The 18,456-nt window shown below is 34.9% G+C and overlaps 1 protein-coding gene across 1 annotated transcript in view; it reads left to right on the top strand.

The window, feature by feature from the left end:
* The window catches only part of LOC149479022 (fatty acid synthase-like), a 31,061-nt gene continuing 12,605 nt past the window's right edge, over positions 1-18,456 (top strand). Inside the window, exons 1-26 of the mRNA XM_089709092.1 lie at positions 1-49; positions 6,240-6,382; positions 6,715-6,907; positions 7,223-7,346; positions 7,612-7,815; positions 8,105-8,221; positions 8,391-8,569; positions 8,763-8,905; positions 9,001-9,204; positions 9,618-9,804; positions 9,925-10,087; positions 10,236-10,405; positions 10,528-10,679; positions 10,953-11,136; positions 11,231-11,379; positions 11,532-11,713; positions 12,300-12,419; positions 12,634-12,743; positions 12,916-13,106; positions 13,292-13,452; positions 13,688-13,930; positions 15,308-15,425; positions 15,502-15,744; positions 15,836-16,261; positions 16,572-16,721; positions 16,882-16,997. Of these exons, the coding sequence (XP_089565218.1) occupies positions 6,245-6,382; positions 6,715-6,907; positions 7,223-7,346; positions 7,612-7,815; positions 8,105-8,221; positions 8,391-8,569; positions 8,763-8,905; positions 9,001-9,204; positions 9,618-9,804; positions 9,925-10,087; positions 10,236-10,405; positions 10,528-10,679; positions 10,953-11,136; positions 11,231-11,379; positions 11,532-11,713; positions 12,300-12,419; positions 12,634-12,743; positions 12,916-13,106; positions 13,292-13,452; positions 13,688-13,930; positions 15,308-15,425; positions 15,502-15,744; positions 15,836-16,261; positions 16,572-16,721; positions 16,882-16,997 (4,367 nt within the window). The 5' untranslated portion in view covers positions 1-49; positions 6,240-6,244. The remainder of the gene's footprint in view (positions 50-6,239; positions 6,383-6,714; positions 6,908-7,222; positions 7,347-7,611; positions 7,816-8,104; positions 8,222-8,390; positions 8,570-8,762; positions 8,906-9,000; positions 9,205-9,617; positions 9,805-9,924; positions 10,088-10,235; positions 10,406-10,527; positions 10,680-10,952; positions 11,137-11,230; positions 11,380-11,531; positions 11,714-12,299; positions 12,420-12,633; positions 12,744-12,915; positions 13,107-13,291; positions 13,453-13,687; positions 13,931-15,307; positions 15,426-15,501; positions 15,745-15,835; positions 16,262-16,571; positions 16,722-16,881; positions 16,998-18,456) is intronic.

Here is an 18,456-nt window from a genome sequence, read left to right as displayed (position 1 = left end):
CTGTGATTTTGTGGAAAATAGTGTTTTTCCTAACCTCAATAAAAAGCAGGTAAGAAGAAGCATTTTGCACGTTTTCAAAAATTTTAACGTAGTTTTATTTTAGAACCATATCTTTTTGTTCAACTTTATTTAAAATGCTTTTATTAGCTTCATCTGTCTGTTTGTATGTAACAGACTCTTTTAGAATCAATTCTGAACTCAATAATGCGTTATTTTAATAATTAAATGTTACAAATTCGTACATTTGTCCTTATCTTCTATCAAAAAATAATATAGCTGTTCCGAGGAGATACTCTAGGCGGTGTATACTAAAAATGAAGCAGTGATAAAATAAGTGTAAATTAATAATATAAATTACTAGAAAAACAAAAGTATAAATAATATACAATATGTAATAAATAAATAAATGCATATATTACAGTATAATTATATATTTACGTATTCATAATATAAATAAATATATATACATATATAATATATATACAAAATACATATAGATAAGGGAAAAATTATTAAAGTCATCATTTGGCCACTACGGAGATGTAGTGGTCAAAAAGCATGTTTTTGAAAGCATCGATGGATCTCTCTTTGCGTATGGCTATTGGTAAGTCATTCCGTAGTCGAATAGCCTTCACTGTAAATGAGGAATTGTAGAATTTAGTTTTGTGTACAGGTACATTAATGAGATAAGTGTTATTCGATCTCAGACTTAACCCGTGATTACTAGAGTACTCAAAGTTATTTTTTAAATAGAGTGGGGTTCTGGGATCGGATAATATTCCGTACAACAAATGTAGCACATGAGCATCCCGGCGATATCTGATAGGTAGCCATTTCAGCCTGCGACGATAAGCAGAGACATGGTCATACTTACGCAAACCAAAGATAAAGCGGATGCACAAGTTCTGAAATCGCTCAAGCTTGTCGAGCTGGATCTCAGTAAGGTCACAGAAACTGACGTCAGCGTAGTCGAGGATGGGAAGAAGGAGTGTTTGCGCTAACAAAATTTTGGTTGGAATCGGAAGAAAGTTTCGTAATCGCTTAAGGGAGTGGGATGCTGCAAATAACCTTTTACTGAGATGTTTCATTTGATCATGCCAGGAAAGTGTAGAGTCTAAATGGACACCAAGATTTTTGACAGACAGACTGAATGGAATCTTAGTGTTGTCGACGTAAATTGATGGCAAATTTTAGACACAAACTGCGGACTTCCAATAATAATAGTTTGCGTTTTGTGGGGATTAATTTTAATACCGTACAGCTTGCTCCATCTAACAATAAAATCGAGATCAGTATTTGTTGAGTTAATGGCTGCAGGCTGCAGAAATGTTAATAGAACGCAGCACACTCAAAAGTACGTCATAGTCAATAGAGTTAAATGCAATACTAAAATCTAGCAATGTTAGTAACGTGAGCTGCTTATTATCCATACCTAACCGAATGTCATCAGTTATTTTTACTAAAGCAGTAGCCGTGCTATGCCCGGGGCGGAAACCGGATTGTAGAGGATTGAGTATGGAGTTCGAGTTTAGGAAGATACTTAGTTGGTGATGGATAAGTCTTTCAAGAACTTTGGAGAGGAAAGGAAGGATGGATATAGGACGGTAGTCTGACAGTGAGCTAGCATTAGATTTCTTAGGGAGCGGGATAACATTAGCGTCTTTCCAAACTTCAGGGAAAGTGCTGGACGAAATAGAGTGGTTAAGGATGTTGGTGATTGTGGGAAGGATGATGTCGAGGATAGGGACGACCATAGCACGGCTAATATTGTCCCAACCGACAGCTTTAGAAGATATGGATAATATGTTCTTCTTAACATCGCATTCGGTGAAAGATGAGATGTTGAAAGGTTTTTTAGAAGAAAAAGGTAAGGATGAAAGGAAATCAAGGGTAGCCTGTTTATCGACACTGTCAAACAGGACGGGAGGAGTAGAAAGGTGTGCATTTAACTGGTCGATATTCAGGTTCGTAGCCGAGACTTTAGGTTGTTTACCTATGCCAATAGTTTTGAGAAACTTCCATACAGAACATGGGTCACCATTTTCAATGGATGTATGAATATGGCGGCGCTGTGCATCCCGGCACACAGTATTGCAACGATTCCTCAGTCTGATATACTTCTCCCTCGCCTCATCAGAAGGACACGATTTTAAATGAGATTTAGCTTGGTTTTTTAAATTCAATTGCGTTTTAATTTCCTCAGTAAGCCAAGGTGCAGGCAAGTGTTTGAGCTTCACCGGACGTGCTGGAGCATGAATGTCGTAGAGCTGTGAAAGAAAGGAGTTAAATAATGTAACTTTTTCATTAAGGTTTTCACAGGATTTTACTGCTAAAAAAAATTAAAAGTTATACTGATTAGAATAATTTTTTCTGATAAAAAGTGTGCGTGTACTAGAGTACACACGTAAGAAGTGAAACTTCTTTATGACCTTATTTTTCAAAAAATAATTTACTATATACAATATTACAGAAATATGTTAATCTAACACGCTCGTCGCTTCGCTCCTCGCTATATTTACACCGGCCGCTACTGCAACTCGCTCGCTTCGCTCGCTCGGCTCGTGCGGTAGTTCTAAAATTCGAGTTATAGAGTTTTCAACTTATAAAGGATTTCGACTCGACAAACACGTGTTTACGTGAGTCATAGATTTATTATCGTTTACTCCTTAAATGTTTTCTAAGAATTGTCGGCAAGTTCTTAAAGTCGGTAACTTATTTTTGTTCGAACAATAGAGGTAATATTATGTTTTCTAAGAAACAATTGTATACTTACATTGTCGGCACGTTCTTAAAGTCGGTAACTTATTTTTGTTCGAACAATAGAGGTAATAAATTCCTAATGATTAAGTTGTAAAGGTTGTACAATAAAACGTTGCTATGTTCGACATACAGAGCTCAAATTTAATTTTTCGAGTCATAGAGTGAAAATATTTACCAAAATGGCTTGGAGGGACTCGGTGATTATTTCGACAAACAGAGGGTAGAGATTTCAAGTAATGGAGGTTTTGGTGTTTGAAGGGAAGGGAACAAAACATTTTTTCGAGATTTGGAGGTTTTTGACTTATCGAGGTTCGACTCAACGGGGTTCTACCGTATATATAATATGTGCGTCATTAATTTGTGACTGTTACGAAATTTGGTGCAAAATAAAATAGTGTGTAAATAAAATTTGTAAAATTAAATGAACAAATGAAAGAAAATTAATTAATTATAGTAAAAAAAGCATAAAATAAAATATTCTATATTAAAACGTATATATAATATGTGCGTCATTAATTTCTGACTGTTTCGAAATTTGGTGCAAAATAAAATAGTGTGTAAATAAAATTTGTAAAAAATCAATAAAATAAAACAATTGAGTAAAGATCTATAGGCATATTATGTATGTATTTATACAAGATATGTATATATTTATACAGGGAACTTCTCAACGTGTTATGATCTATGAAATTATACTTTTACTCAATTGTTTAATTTTATTTATACACTGTTTTATTTTGCACCAAATCTCGAAACAGTCAGAAATTAATGACGCACATAGTACATAATACATATATACATAATAAGACAGAGGTTAAGCTTAAATAACTTGAAAAATAAATAACATGATCACGCCCACGTGTTGGTGTTTTAAAAAATTCAATCAAAAACTGAGAATAACTTTAAATATTTTAGAATTAGAAAAACAAATATGTACCACAATCAACATTCAAGTATTAGAAAAAATTTACCCACGTGTTAGTGTATCTATACATAATAAAATTGAAAAATTGAAAAATACAATCAAAAAGTGAGGTTAATTATTAATAATTACACCTAAGTATTAGAAAAAGAGATGTAATTACTTACTTTTTTTAGAAATTCACTGGAATTAGAATTAAAATAAACACTTAGATTTTGCTGATCACTTAATATAATATTACCACGTCACTATAGAGCGTTGGAAATAAATACGAGTGCAATAGAAAAACGGTCAAGTAAAGTGATTGGACGTACGTTAAAACGATACGCTATCCCTACTCCGCTGGAGAAAGTATACGTCGAATCACGCGTGGTAGGGATAAGAAAAAGTTGGCGCGTAACGCAGAAATGTCACGAGTACGACGTAACGCAAAAATGTCACGCGCGCGGCGTAACGTAACGCAAAAATGTTACACAAAATTTTTGTCCACCCCCGATAAAGAAGTTTCACTTCAAAAATTCCTTTTGATAATAATAATATAATAAATAAATCGCGTTTAAAATCCGTTAAACACTTTAATTTGTAAAACTCATAATAGTCGCCCGGCTATATATTTTATACCCGTGCGAAGCCGGAGCGGGCCGCTACGTTATTATATACAACGTTCACAGTTTTTCTGTAGTGTATTTAATATCAGCAATGCACCCGTGCGAAGCCGGGGCGGGTCGCTAGTAAAATAATAATTAAAGAAATATAAACGGCTATTCAACTAGAGGACGAACAGGCTAATGTTTTTATTATTATTAATCATAAATATAAATATTGATACCTTTTCTTTTCAAAGATGGACGCGACGGTGGAAAAAGTCAGATACATCTAAATGTGTGTCACCATATATCTTGGAACATTCGTTATCCAAATCTAAATATATTTTGAATGATTCTTGATCCTTCATTTATAACAATATCATAATTAACCAAACAATCAGTTTTCTTTCTTACCATGTTGCAACTCTTTAAGACCTGTGTCCTGTATTCAAATTAACGAGTCCAAAATATATCCATGTTATTATTGAAGCGTAAAGAACAGTATGTATCATTATAATAAAGGATATTATGCTGGATGCAACAGCATCCATAATCATTTTCCCTGTAAAGAATAGAAGTTGGAAAGAATGATCATGTTTCATCAAATAATTACAAAAGTTTTAAGAACGACACCATAATTATATTTGCATATAGGTAAAAAAATTTTATTGAAAGTCTTACAACCAAAAGGTTTTTCGACGATAAAGTACGTAATAAACTCCCAAAGCATCCAAATATATTATAATCCTCCAACAAACAGATTGGTGAAAATTTGCAAGTTATATAACTTTCTTGGCTGTTGGTACACGATATCACTACATAGTATAAAACAAAGTCGCTTTCTCTGTCCCTATGTCCCTTTGTATGCTTAAATCTTTGAAACTACGCAACGGATTTTGATGCGGTTTTTTTTAATAGATAGTGATTCAAGAGGAAGGTTTTAGTATATAATTTATTATGTTTTAGACAAAGCGGGCGAAGCCGCGGGCGGAAAGCTAGTTTTTAATAAATGCAACATATCTGAGCACGTTGGTGAACAATGAACATTCAAATAGTATCCATCCCATGCTGCTTCATAATCTACTTCATTTGCGTAAACAGAGGTTACCTGCTATAAAACATCGATTATAGTGAATTAATCGATACGAACTTGAAATATATTATGTGAATTTAAAAAAAAATTGGTTGTCTGTAAAGTCGGTTTACTGACGATAGTTGAACGTGACAGCGTCCGATTGTGCTTCTTTGTCGCTCGTTCCGCGCTCTCGCTTGCACTTCAAGCCTTACATGGAACGCCTCAGAGCGAGGTAACGCCGCATGAGTCATGTTTTTTCGTGCGTGCAGCCGGCTTTATCGAATTATAAGACGTTGTCACGTCAAAAAAAATTAATTGTCTGTAAAGTCGGTTTACCGACGATAGTTGAACGTGACAACGTCCGATTGTGCTTCTTTGTCGCTCGTTCCGCGCTCTCGCTTGCACTTCAAGCCTTACATGGAACGCCTCAGAGCGAGGTAACGCCGCATGAGTTATGTTTTTTCGTGCGTGCAGCCGGCTCTATCGAATTATAAGACGTTGTCACGTCAAAAATATCAGAAGACTACCGCAACTGCAGTATTCAAACCGAGCCGAACCGAGCCGCTAATCGAACCGAGTGAGCGTGAATTACGAATTGTTACGTCTAATTGTTCGAAACACGTAAACAAGTTATGACTAATTATTATTATTTTCGCATACACGGATACCAACACTAGACTGAACGTTGAACGTTGTCCCCACTTTAATGTATCTGATGAGTCATGACAAATATTTTAATATAATTTTTTCGAAATGCAGCCAGCATGGTGGTTTATGGCCTGAACCCTCACAGGACGCCCGTGTCCCTGCAGTGGGAACATAATATGGGCTGATGCTAATGATGATGATGAATATTAGAATCGATTATATACTAAATATTAATTGTATTTAGCAGATAACATGGCGCCAATACCGCAAGATGTATCCAGCTCCGAAGGCACCGCAGATTCTGGAGATAGGGTCGTCATCTCCGGAATGGCGGGCCTTTACCCTGACTCGCATAACGTCAAAGAGTATCGCGATATTCTTTACAATAAGGTTTCTTGAATTCTTGCTTTTCTTTGCTCTTCTTTTCCTGTTGTAAGAATGCTTGTATCTTTTTATAACAATTTAATTATTTACCTAAAACATGTCATCTGTCTGTTTTTATTCTTTACAGTATTCCTTTTATTATTTCAACAACAATCCAAAAAACTTTCATCTTTATAATATTTACATAGATTTTATTATAAATCTTATATTATAAATAACATAATATGGTGTGATGATTGTACCTATTTCTCGACTTTGTTTAAATTTTTTAATTACTGTAAAAAGTAACAATGAAGTAAGTAAGGAGTAAATAATATAACTTTTTTTTTAATAATCAGGTAAATCCAACGGCAACGAAAAATGCTCGTTGGCAGTACAACCACCCAGAGGTAGCTCAATACACAGGAAAAGTACCAGAGCTGGAGTATTTCGACGCGCAATTCTTCAAAGTGCACTATCGCTTTGGTAACTCCATGGACTCCATGGCGAGGAAGATTCTAGAACAAGCATACGATGCTATTTATGATGCAGGTTTGTAGCGACACGTCGCTCTCAATCACGCAAGCGAAATGTTTTCGCTACAGAGCACATATACTTTCCTCATCTTTCCGACATCATTCATTCTTAACGGCCAGCCAGTCGAGTAGACTGGTCAAGGATCCTCCCTTTTTCGATGGAGGAATTCCACCTTCCTTCCTCCACAGGTAAAAAAATCTATTAAAATTATTCTACGCCATGCATATTATAAGCATGCGTGAATGCGAAAAAGATTTGCACACAAGAAGAGTGTCTCAACTTTCGACTATTTAAAATTATTTCATCTATATTAAGTGTATTTGCTTTTAGGTGTGAGTCCAGAGCAACTGTCTGGCACAAAAGTTGGAGTCTACGTTGGTACTTGTTTCTCAGAAACCGAAAAAGCTTGCTTTTATTATGTAGCTAACAGAAGTAAAGGCTTTGGTATAGCAGGGTAAGTTATTAACATAGTCAATAACTGCCATCGTATTAAAATGTGAAACTATAGGGGAACAAATAGAGAAGAAGTACAATGCACTAGCACTTATTCACCACATGACTTATTTATTTTCTATAAGACAAAAGAATATTTACCCCATTTGCCGCCTCTCAAGAATGTGCCGCTCAAAGCTTCGTTTTCCCAGCTTAATTGATGACAATAAAAAAACTAATTCGATGTTTAAAATTCGTTAGTTAAAGTGAGTTTATTTGCCTTTCAGATGCAATAAATCGATGTTCGCCAATCGAGTTTCCTACTGGTTGAACGCGAAGGGACCGTCGATGGGTGTAGACCAGGCCTGCTGCAGTTCTACTGTGGCTTTGGACCTGGCATACCAGGCTATTAAGCACGGAGAAATTGATTCTGCTATTGTTGGTGGGGCAAATATTTGCTTGCATCCACAGACTTCTGTGCATTATGGACGGTAAATTATCCAACTTACAAAATTATGTTTTTTATAACATTGAGACATATTTCTTTTAACATTCAATCTAATTCGTTTTATAAAAGAGCCGCTCCGAGATACAAAAAAAGCCAAATGCCAAATATGTTTTAATATACTCGTATGTTACGTATAATGGTGAAAGAGTTTCCAAACCCAGCTTTGAAGTTTATAAGTTTGGTATCAAAAAAATCTACAACTTTCGTTGATATGAATCCAAATAAATATCAGATAAAACAAAAAAAAATGTGTTCCTTATATGATTTTCCAGAATCATTCCCATAAGTAATGATGGAAAAACAAAATCCTTTGATAAGGACGCGAGTGGATGTACAAAATCTGAAGCCGTCAATGTTTTGTTCCTACAGAAGGCAAAAAATGCACTGAGGTAAGGAACGTTTAGAAATTATTATTTTTTTACTCACACTTTTTAAGGCGTGGGTTCGATTTCTGCCTCGTGATCGCATTTTTTCTATTCTTTAAATTTATATTTGTAAAGCATTTCAGTACTTTAAAACTACAATATAAAATATTTTATATTATTTTTTATTTAATAGGATATATGCTGAAGTAATTCACGTAAAATCCGAATTCCGCGGTTTACTTGAAGGTGAAAACGGACCTAAATATGGTTTTTACCGGGAACCAAATGACATGGCGGTGTTCTTGAAAAACTTTTACAAAGAAGCAAATGTGCCTCCCCAATCTGTTGAATACGTCGAGGCAGTTGGTTCTGGTGAGACCTTTATGAAATGCATTAGATCTAATTAATAATTTAAAGGCTTGCATTAACGAATATTATCATAGGTACATATATGAAAGTTCTATTGATTGTTATATAGCGTTGAATTCGTTGTATTTTGGGTGGAAACTATGACAGTTATAAATTTATGTCATTTTAATAATATAATATATTTCCATTCTAACAGCTACCCCCGAAGCAGATAAAGCAGAATTAGAAGCTGTAGGTAAAGTGTTTTGTGAAAATCGTGATGATCCTCTTTTAGTTGGAAGTGTGATGTCTAACATTGGCTATGGGGAGGCAGCATCTGGAGTGTCTGCTATAACCAAAGTACGAGCTTTTCTTATTATTGATATAAAATTTATGGAGTAAAATAAAATATTTATGACCAGAGGCATTAACAATGTTGCTTTTTTCTAATTCAGGTACTATTGGGTTATGAAAATGGCAAACTTGCAGCGAATCTTAACTGTGAGAATCCAAGAAATGATGTTGATGCATTGAGGAAGGGAAAAATGCGTATTGTGACTGAACATCAGTCGATCGGAGGTGGTTATGCTGCTATCAATGGATTGTCAGTGACTGGTGTTAACACTCATGTATTACTACGTGGGCACAATAAACCAAAGGCAATTTTTTTATTATTGTACAATGAAAATATTTATTACTAGCTTTCCACCCGCGGCATCGCCCGCGCAGTCAAAGAAAAACCCGCTTAGTTCCCGTTCCCGTGGGATTTCCGGGATAAAACCTATCCTATGTCCTTTCTCGGGTATCAAAATATCTCTATACCAAATTTCATGCAAATTGGTTCAGTAGTTAAGGCGTGATTGAGTAACAGACAGAAAGACAGAGTTACTTTCGCATTTATAAAATTAGTATGGATTTAGTATAACCACATTATATCTAGCCGAGTGAGGAAAAATTCATTGGGTAGTTCGTTATTAAAAAAATAATATTTAATTCATTTTTCACTATCGATTAGGTATAAAAAAAACCACAAGTCTGAACTTGCATGGTAAATTTGGTATATGGTTTTTAGGATTTAAATCGCTATAAGAGCAACATTCCGCGACTAGTAACTATTTCGGGCAGACAACAGTCCGCTGTTGAAAATATATTAGAGGACTTGAAGAGCCGTCCCATCGATCCAGAGGAACTTGCCCTTTTCCATAACATTCACCAGACTAGAATCAGTGGGCACTTGGGAAGAGGATATATCATATTAGGTAAGTAGTATTAAACGTTGCATTTCAATGCTGATTCCGCTTATTTACTTTAACAGAACTTACACTGGCATATTGAAACAGAACTGATTTGATCGTTGTAATATTATTTGAATATTTTAGACACAGATGAATTCAATGAGACAGTAAGCCTTAGCCAAAAAGCCAATTACTTCGATGACGCGGCTCGTCCGCTGTGGTTCGTGTACAGCGGGATGGGCTCGCAGTGGACCGGGATGGGGAAGCAGCTCATGCGCATACCTGTCTTCGCCGCAGCTATAGAAAGGTACTTTACGCGATTAATGTTACATTCAAGTATATTTTTCAATTAAGAAATTCCTAATTTTTAACAATGTCTTTTGTCAAACCATTGAAAATTTTCACAACTCAGTGGACATCTTAATTTTACTTACTTACGAGGAAATTTTTTACAGCTGCCAAAAAGTGCTCGAGCCAAAGGGTGTGGACATAATCCATATAATAACTTCACCAGACAAGAAAATCTTCGACAATATCTTACATTCGTTTGTTGGAATTGCTGCAGTACAAATTGGGCTTACTGATGTTCTTACAGAATTGGGAATTGTACCTGATAAAATTATCGGTAAATAAAATATTTCTTCTTTGTTTTACTGTAATGACTCTGCTTGTCAATTGTTTCTCGCTTAAATAAGTATAAAACTTATACGTATATAACTTAATAAAATAACTTTAATAAAAACACAGGTCACAGTGTAGGTGAGTTAGGATGTGCGTACGCAGACGGTTGCCTCACAGCGGAAGAGATGATCCTCTCCGCGTACAGCCGCGGGCTCGTGTCTGTACAGACACCGTTCATTAAGGGATCTATGGCGGCTGTTGGAATTGGGTATCAACAGGTGCGTTATAGTTATCACAAACAATGAAAAATATTTTCTCGACCTCAATTAAATTAGATTTTTTAACAACGTCAATATTATTAATCCCTATCTTCCATTAATAATTGCTTCCTAGAGTTAAGTATATGTACGAAAACTCTTTTTAGTGTCACCATTTACTATCAAGTCAATTTTTGGGATTGTAGTTGGAATTAGAACTGTATAAGAATAGAAAGTTACGGTCGAATTGAGAGAAAAAGGTATGAATTTCATTTAAAGTTAATTTCTTTTTAGATTTCCAAAATGTGTCCACCTGAAATTGAAGTGGCATGTCGCAACAGTTCCGAGTCATCGACTATCTCAGGGCCAGCAGATGCTATGAAGGAGTTTGTTGAGTCTCTGACCGCGAAGGGCATATTTGCTAAGGAAGTCCCATGTTCCAACATCGCGTATCACTCAAGATATATTGCTGACGCAGGTAAAAATAATGATTCGTTTATCATTTTCGCATACGATCTGTTTTACCATATATGAAAAATCTGTATATTATTTTCCTGTTTTATTATTTTCAGGACCTGGTCTTTTAAAATACTTAAGCGAAGTAATAAAGACTCCGCGACTGCGCTCCAAACGCTGGGTATCAACATCCATTCCTGAAGAACGATGGAACGAGCCACTTGCAAAATACTCCTCAGCGGAATATCACACCAATAACTTGCTTGTAATTTTTATTCTTTTTTTCACCATAGAGACGTTCGGTATCATAATTATTGTATATCTAAGATGTCCTTTTGGCAGCTATTAAAATTCAAAGAATTGATAAATTGAATAAATTGAATTTAATTTACTAGAAATCATATTTATCTTCTCCAGAATCCAGTTCTATTCGAGGAGACATCTCAACATATACCAAAGAATGCAGTGCTTGTCGAAGTAGCACCACACGGTCTTCTGCAAGCAATCCTGAAACGCTCTTTACCTAACTGTACAAATATACCACTCACTCGCCGAGGCCATGCCGATAATGTCGTACATTTATTGGAAGCCATTGGAAAGTAAGTTAAGATGAACTCACAATACTTAATAAAACCTGCAAAGTGATCAACAACGCTATAAAACATTGAAATATTCACTAATATATTTAAATATAAATAAATAAATATTTCGGGACAATTGTCACACACGGCTCGATCTGATCCCATACTAAGCTTTTGCTTGTGTTATGGAAACCAGATCGCTGATAAACATACATATATAATTTTAAATAAATACTTATATAGATAACTAGCGGTCCGCCCCGGCTTCGCCCGTGGTACATATGAAAAATAGATGTTGGCCGATTCTCAGACTTACCCGATATGCACAGAAAATTTCATGAGAATCGGTCCACCCGTTTCGGAGGAGTATGCAGACAAATATTGTGACACGAGAATTTTATATATAAGATTAACACGCAGACACAGAGCAAACATATTCTATGTTCAGCACACAAATATTTGCCCCGGGTGGGAATCGAACCCAAGACCAGTGGTTTGGAAGGCAGGGTCACTACCAACCAAGCCAACCGGCCAGTCGCACCTATCTACCGAGTAATAAAATTTAAATTCATATTTCTAACATGTGTATTATTTGATTTTTTAGTTTGTATATGGAAGGATACAACCCAAAGATACATAACCTTTACCCGAAAGTAGAATTCCCTGTATCTACGGGAACACCGATGCTGGGACACTTGGTGGAATGGGCACAAACGGAAAAATGGTATACTAAAGTGTAGTAAAATAAAAGTTTATTATATTATAACTTTAAATCCTAAATTTTCAGTATCAGCTTTGTTTAGAAATTTTTTAATAGACCAAAAAAACCAATACCTTGAACTAAGCTTAACGTTCCACATCAGCATTATAATGATATTATCTACGGTTTTAAAATAATTTACTTTGGTCGTCTGATAAATTCAATATTTCATTTATAGGACTCTACCTTTGTACGTGTCTGCACATAGAAAGATGGCAGCGGCCTGCAAATTCGTTCTTTCCATACACGATGATGAACACAGCTATTTACGCGGACATATTATCAAAGGTAACACAAACAACTCGGTATAATGAGAAATCATATGTTTTATGGCACCGTAAAGTGACGAATTTTGCATCAAATGTTATCAGTGTGATGATTTATTTATACAATAGGCTATAAAAATAAAATTTAGCAATTTAATAACACTCTAGTAACTTTATGTCTATATTATCTTCAGGCAAAAACTACTACCCATTCTCTGCTGCCCTGGTAGCGGTGTGGGACACTCTAGCAATGATTTTGGGACAGAAAAAGAAGAGTATATCGGTTCAGTTCCAGAATATTCTGTTTTTATCTCAGCCTTTGTTACACAACAGAAGACAACTACGCCTAACTGTAGCTCTACATAGAGGCACTGGAAATTTTGAGGTGTTTCATTAAATTCGAACATAATGTAGACACAATTACAAAGTTAACACACGACTTATAGAACACGATTATTCAAATATTAAATTTAATAGAAGCTGAAAAAATTAGCTGTAACATTAAATCTACGAAAAAAAAAGATGATACAATTGTATTTACCTACAAAAGAAAAACAATACTACTTACAGGTTACTAATGAAGATATTGCCGTAGCTACTGGAAGTATTCAAGTAGTCAAAAAGAGCGATAGCCATCGACTATTCAAGCTTCCAGCTGAACACAAAGAACCATTGACCCTCCAGACTGAAGATATCTACAAATTACTTTATACCCGCGATTATCACTACAGGTAAAATTTACATTTTTTTAAAGTTACATTCTCACTAATAGACATTTCAGGCTAAATTACACCCAATGTACCACGCCAAAAACGAAATTAAATATAAATAAATATTTCTGACAATATAGTAGAAATTGCCATTAATTTCGTTGTAATTAATGGCAATTTCTACAGTGATTAAAAACATTTTTCTTACAATACACCAAGGAATGTGTCTTAATTAAAAAAGTGACTTTAATTTCAGGGACGATTTCCAGAGTATTAACGAAGCAAACCAGTCGTTAACCGAGGCTAACATTCATTGGAAGAAAAATTGGGTTACCTTGATTGATGGACTGTTACAGTTAAATGCATTACGAGTTCCAAATAGTAGCGTGTCAAAACTAGACTCCATAAGGAAGATGAATATAAATATTAAAGAGCATAGGATATATTCCGACAGCAAAGTGCTAACCGCCGATGTTCTTGAAGTTTACGACTGTACTAGGTACGTTATTAAGGTATATTATTATCAATACACATAATGAATATTTTCACCTTATTTTCACTTATAATACCACAAGAGCTTCAAAATTATCGGGTATTTTCATAGAAATCTAAATAACAAGACACATAGAAGTGCTGTAATGTCATAATTCGTATAAAAACCGCTGTCGCCAAAATCAACACATTCAAACCGAAAGCTAAACAGTACACACAAGTAAACTATGCCTTTTATTGGACAGCTTGATTTTAGTGAAAACTAACTTAACTATTAAATTAAGCTTTTGAATATGTATCCTAACGCACGAATTTACGGTTTATTTTAGAATAACATCCCTAAGTATATGAGACTTTTTGCTCCAATACGAACAAACGTGATAATAAGAATGGTCGACTGTGTCATTCATTGTTATTTCGATTACTATGGTGACACTCGTAATACTTGTAAATATTCTATAATTTTAAGGAAAAACGGCATTATTTCTAAAAAAAAATATTTTCCGATGAAATATTATTCCTTTATAAGTATAATTACAACTTGTGGAAGAATTTCCGCAATGGGAATTGCTGAAACACACCATGTATACACTCATACGTCTCCAGAGCAACTGAACAGTGACGAATGCACTGGTGATGTGAACATCACCTGAGTGGCGACAAGGTCACGCACGCTTACGACTTCTAGTGTCTTGTTATTTAGATTTCTATGGGTATTTTCCGGTAGGTTCGTTGCAAACAAATGAAGGAGTCAAGTTTTTAGTCAAGTTTAAAAAATCACGAGCGCGAAGCGAGAGTGATTTTTCCTGAAAAACTTGACGACTTTATTTGTTTGCAGGGAACCTTGAGGGAAATGCCAGATAATTTTGAAGCTCGTGTGGTATTCGGGAGATTATTTTTCCGTCCCAAATGTCGGCCAATAATTTCACAATTGAATTGAACCTGTCAGTTTGACGTCAACGACCAGAGAAAATTTTCAAAAAATTATCAGTATAATACCATGTAGGTTGTACCACGTGACGTCGAATGGTGCAATTCTATTGGTCGATATTTGGGTCGGAAAAATAATCATGGTTAATTGAGAATATTAAAACCATAAACAAACATATTAATTCATCTGTTTTTTTTTTCTGTTTAAGCAGGTAAAAACCACTGGACACATTAATTTATTGGTGATAGACCAACATAAAGTTTAAATCATGGTATACATTTTATTTGAGAACAATAAGTTCAAATACATAATTAAATGTGGTTTCTAAATAAGTTTTTTTGCTAAAATAAAACGCTCTACTTTCTTCGAAGACCATGCGTGTGACGCTACAGGCGGAGAGCTAATTGTTATTAATTACAATTTTACATAATATTAATTCACAGCTTTTTACAGGTGTGGTGGGGTCCTTATAGAAAATCTAAGATTCCTTGATTTGCCTTTGGCAAAACAGGACAGCATTGCCATTAAGTACTTGCAATTTGTACCACATATTACAAATAACCAGTTAAATGTAGGTGACAATACACCAAAACACATTTGTAAGGTTTTCAAATATAATATTTTAATATGATACTTAATATTTTTAGGAAGCATCTGCGCTATGTGTACTTCTTCAAATAGTCGCTGAAAATGTGAATAATAATGAAATAACTGCGGTTAAAATATATAATAACGCTGGTAAATTTGACTGGCTTAATGAAATGAAAAACGAAAGTTCTGATGTTAAAATTAACTTTCTTGAACATGATCACCTAATTTTGCCAGAAAGAAAAAAGCTTTTGCATAAAGTTGACGTCTTCTTTGTCAACGACTTATCTAGTGATGATAAGGTAATGAATTTTTGAGAATAGTCCTTGTTGGATGTTATTATAATATTATATTATCAGTAAAAAAAATATTTAATAAAACTTATGATTGCAGATGAGCAAAGAACTTCATAAAATTCTGCTTCCTAATACATTTATCATTAATAAAGAATACTGCGCTGAAGCCAAAACGCGACCTTCTTCTTTGTACACTGTAATTTGCGACCATGTAATTGAAAATCAGAAAATACAATTAATCAAATGGAATCCAAAAAATATCGCTTCAGCAACAAGAGCTGTTACTATCACAGACAAATCCGATTTATTACATCTAAGATCCCTACTGGATACTTTACCTGTAAAACAAAGAGTTCTCGTATTTGCTCAATATCCAGCAATATCTTATTTGGAAAATTTGGTAAAGCAATGGAGGATGCATGGACGCATTATGAATTTATGTATAATTAACCATGAATTCAATGAAGGTCAGTTTATGGAAGATTTACCTGAATCTGACTTGGCCGTTAATGTTTTGGATCACGTACGTATTCCATGGTTTTTGATATAAAAATTAATTTTCCGCCTATCCTCATACAGTACATATAAAATTAAATTCTATCTGCAATGAGTGAAAACTAACATTATGACGTCACACGCGCTCGGGTGACGCTTCGGAAGTTGTCGGCGTGTCTTCGGTACTGGATTAAAATATTAATTTTTATTGTGAAATAACTTATGAATTATTGCAAAAAAAAATAGTTTTGTTATAAAACTAATATATAATCTTTCCATTTATCACAAAAAACATATTCAAACACCCAATTATATATATATATTTTTTATTATTTTAGGGCGTTTGGGGAGGTAAGTACTACGTTCCAGGAAGACAACTGACTCACACGGGCCAGTGCGCTATGCTACAAAGTTCAAAACTTGGAGATATTGAGTCACTGAAATGGTTCGAAGCACCTAAAGTTTCTGACTCTGGAATAAATGTTCAGGTAAGAGAAATAGAAACATAAGGAATGTTTCTATTATATTCTATTTATAATAACTGTTCTATTTATAATAATAAAGTAATTCATTATTTTAGCTACTATTTATATTCATTATTGCGTTACCTTCACCATCAATATAACTTCTATTGATATTATTTCCTAGGTTCATTATGCTGGAATTAATGATCTGGATGCTAAGAGGGCATATGGTATAATTCCATTCAGTGAAAACACAACTAAAGGTTATTATGGATTGGACTACAGTGGAGTGACCAAAAAGTATGTAAAGAAATTAAGATATAATAATAATAATAATAAGCCCCTCACAAATCTAACTCCACGTCCGGTACGAACACCTGTTACCACGTGAGGGGCGGACATTGGCAGCTTTCTTAAGCTACACACTAACCAATGACCAACGGAGCGCTAGTAAAGTAGGGTTATGCGATGCGTTTAAGAAGTACACGTATACTACCCCAGGCGGGTACCGAAGCTAATAGTGGAGGAGAATCCCGCCCTGAGCCATCTGGCTCAGGCAGAGCCCTTCGTACTCTGGGGGAGGGCAACGAATCGCAGCTTACCCAGTCACAAACTGTTGTAAGCTATAGTCATGTCAGTCAAACGACAAGTGAACCATCTTATTTATCACGTTCATCTTCCACCAATGACCTCATACATTCACCCAGTTCATCTTCTATCAGTATAAACTCATCTTCATCATCGACTCATACAACTATCCCCCCGACGCTGGCAGATGTTGAGCAGGAGGCAGTAGCCACTGATCCTGCTCCCACTGCAACCAGCAATAAACGTACGCGGATATACTGGACTAAAGAAATGAATATGTTCATATGGCGTACATATCTACAAATAACAAACTTAGAACAAAACACAAAACAATATCTTGACCCGTTATACAAAGCATTCACTGATAAATTCCCTCACATTATAGTTACAAAACAAAGAATTGGAGACCAAAAACGAGCCATTATTAACAACAAAATGCTACCACTTGACGTTTTAGAACAAATTAAACAGGAAGTTTTAAAATCTAAAGGATTTCGGACTCAGAACAACGCGGAAATACCAACATCATGCTTGACTCAAAATCAATCAAATCAAAATTCAAATAAAACTACTGCAACCAATACTACATCTAGAAATGTTCTAAACAATATAAGACCGTTAGTAACAAAAGCAGGCAAACAACGTCAAAGACTACAATGGACTGATGAAATTAATAAAGAGCTACTTAGATGCTACTATATAGTCACAATGAATGAAACTAACAAGTCAGGATATAGACCACTATTATATTCCAAATTTATTGAGTCATTCCCAGAATTAAATTTCTTAAACGAACAGCGTTTATCGGATCAAATTAGAGTAATACTCAATGGTAATAGAATATCTGTAACTGAAAGAGAGGCTATTAAAAATACAATAGAAACTCAGGACCTTAATCGCCAACCAACGGAATTGTCAAATGAAACAACACAGGAAGAATATACAGATAATTATAATACCAATCCTTTAATTTCCACGAGTTCTCTCACACCAACACATACGAACATTAACCATTCATGCACACTCTCACCCCAGGAACCAGAACATTCAGAAGACAACTTAGAAATAGATGATTTGGCACAAAATGACATTTATGTATTAAAATTGATAAGAGAAATGGAAATTATGTATGCATTTTATTATGATACAGATCCAACTACCCGCCCAAAAC

This window comes from Colias philodice, chromosome 21 (genome assembly GCF_061535455.1).
Source record: "Colias philodice isolate Cphi_HAF_F1 chromosome 21, ilColPhil1 Martin Lab GWU primary, whole genome shotgun sequence".
Lineage (NCBI taxonomy): Eukaryota > Metazoa > Arthropoda > Insecta > Lepidoptera > Pieridae > Colias > Colias philodice.
Note: the sequence above shows the minus strand (reverse complement) of the source record. Positions and strands in the feature narration are given on the sequence as shown.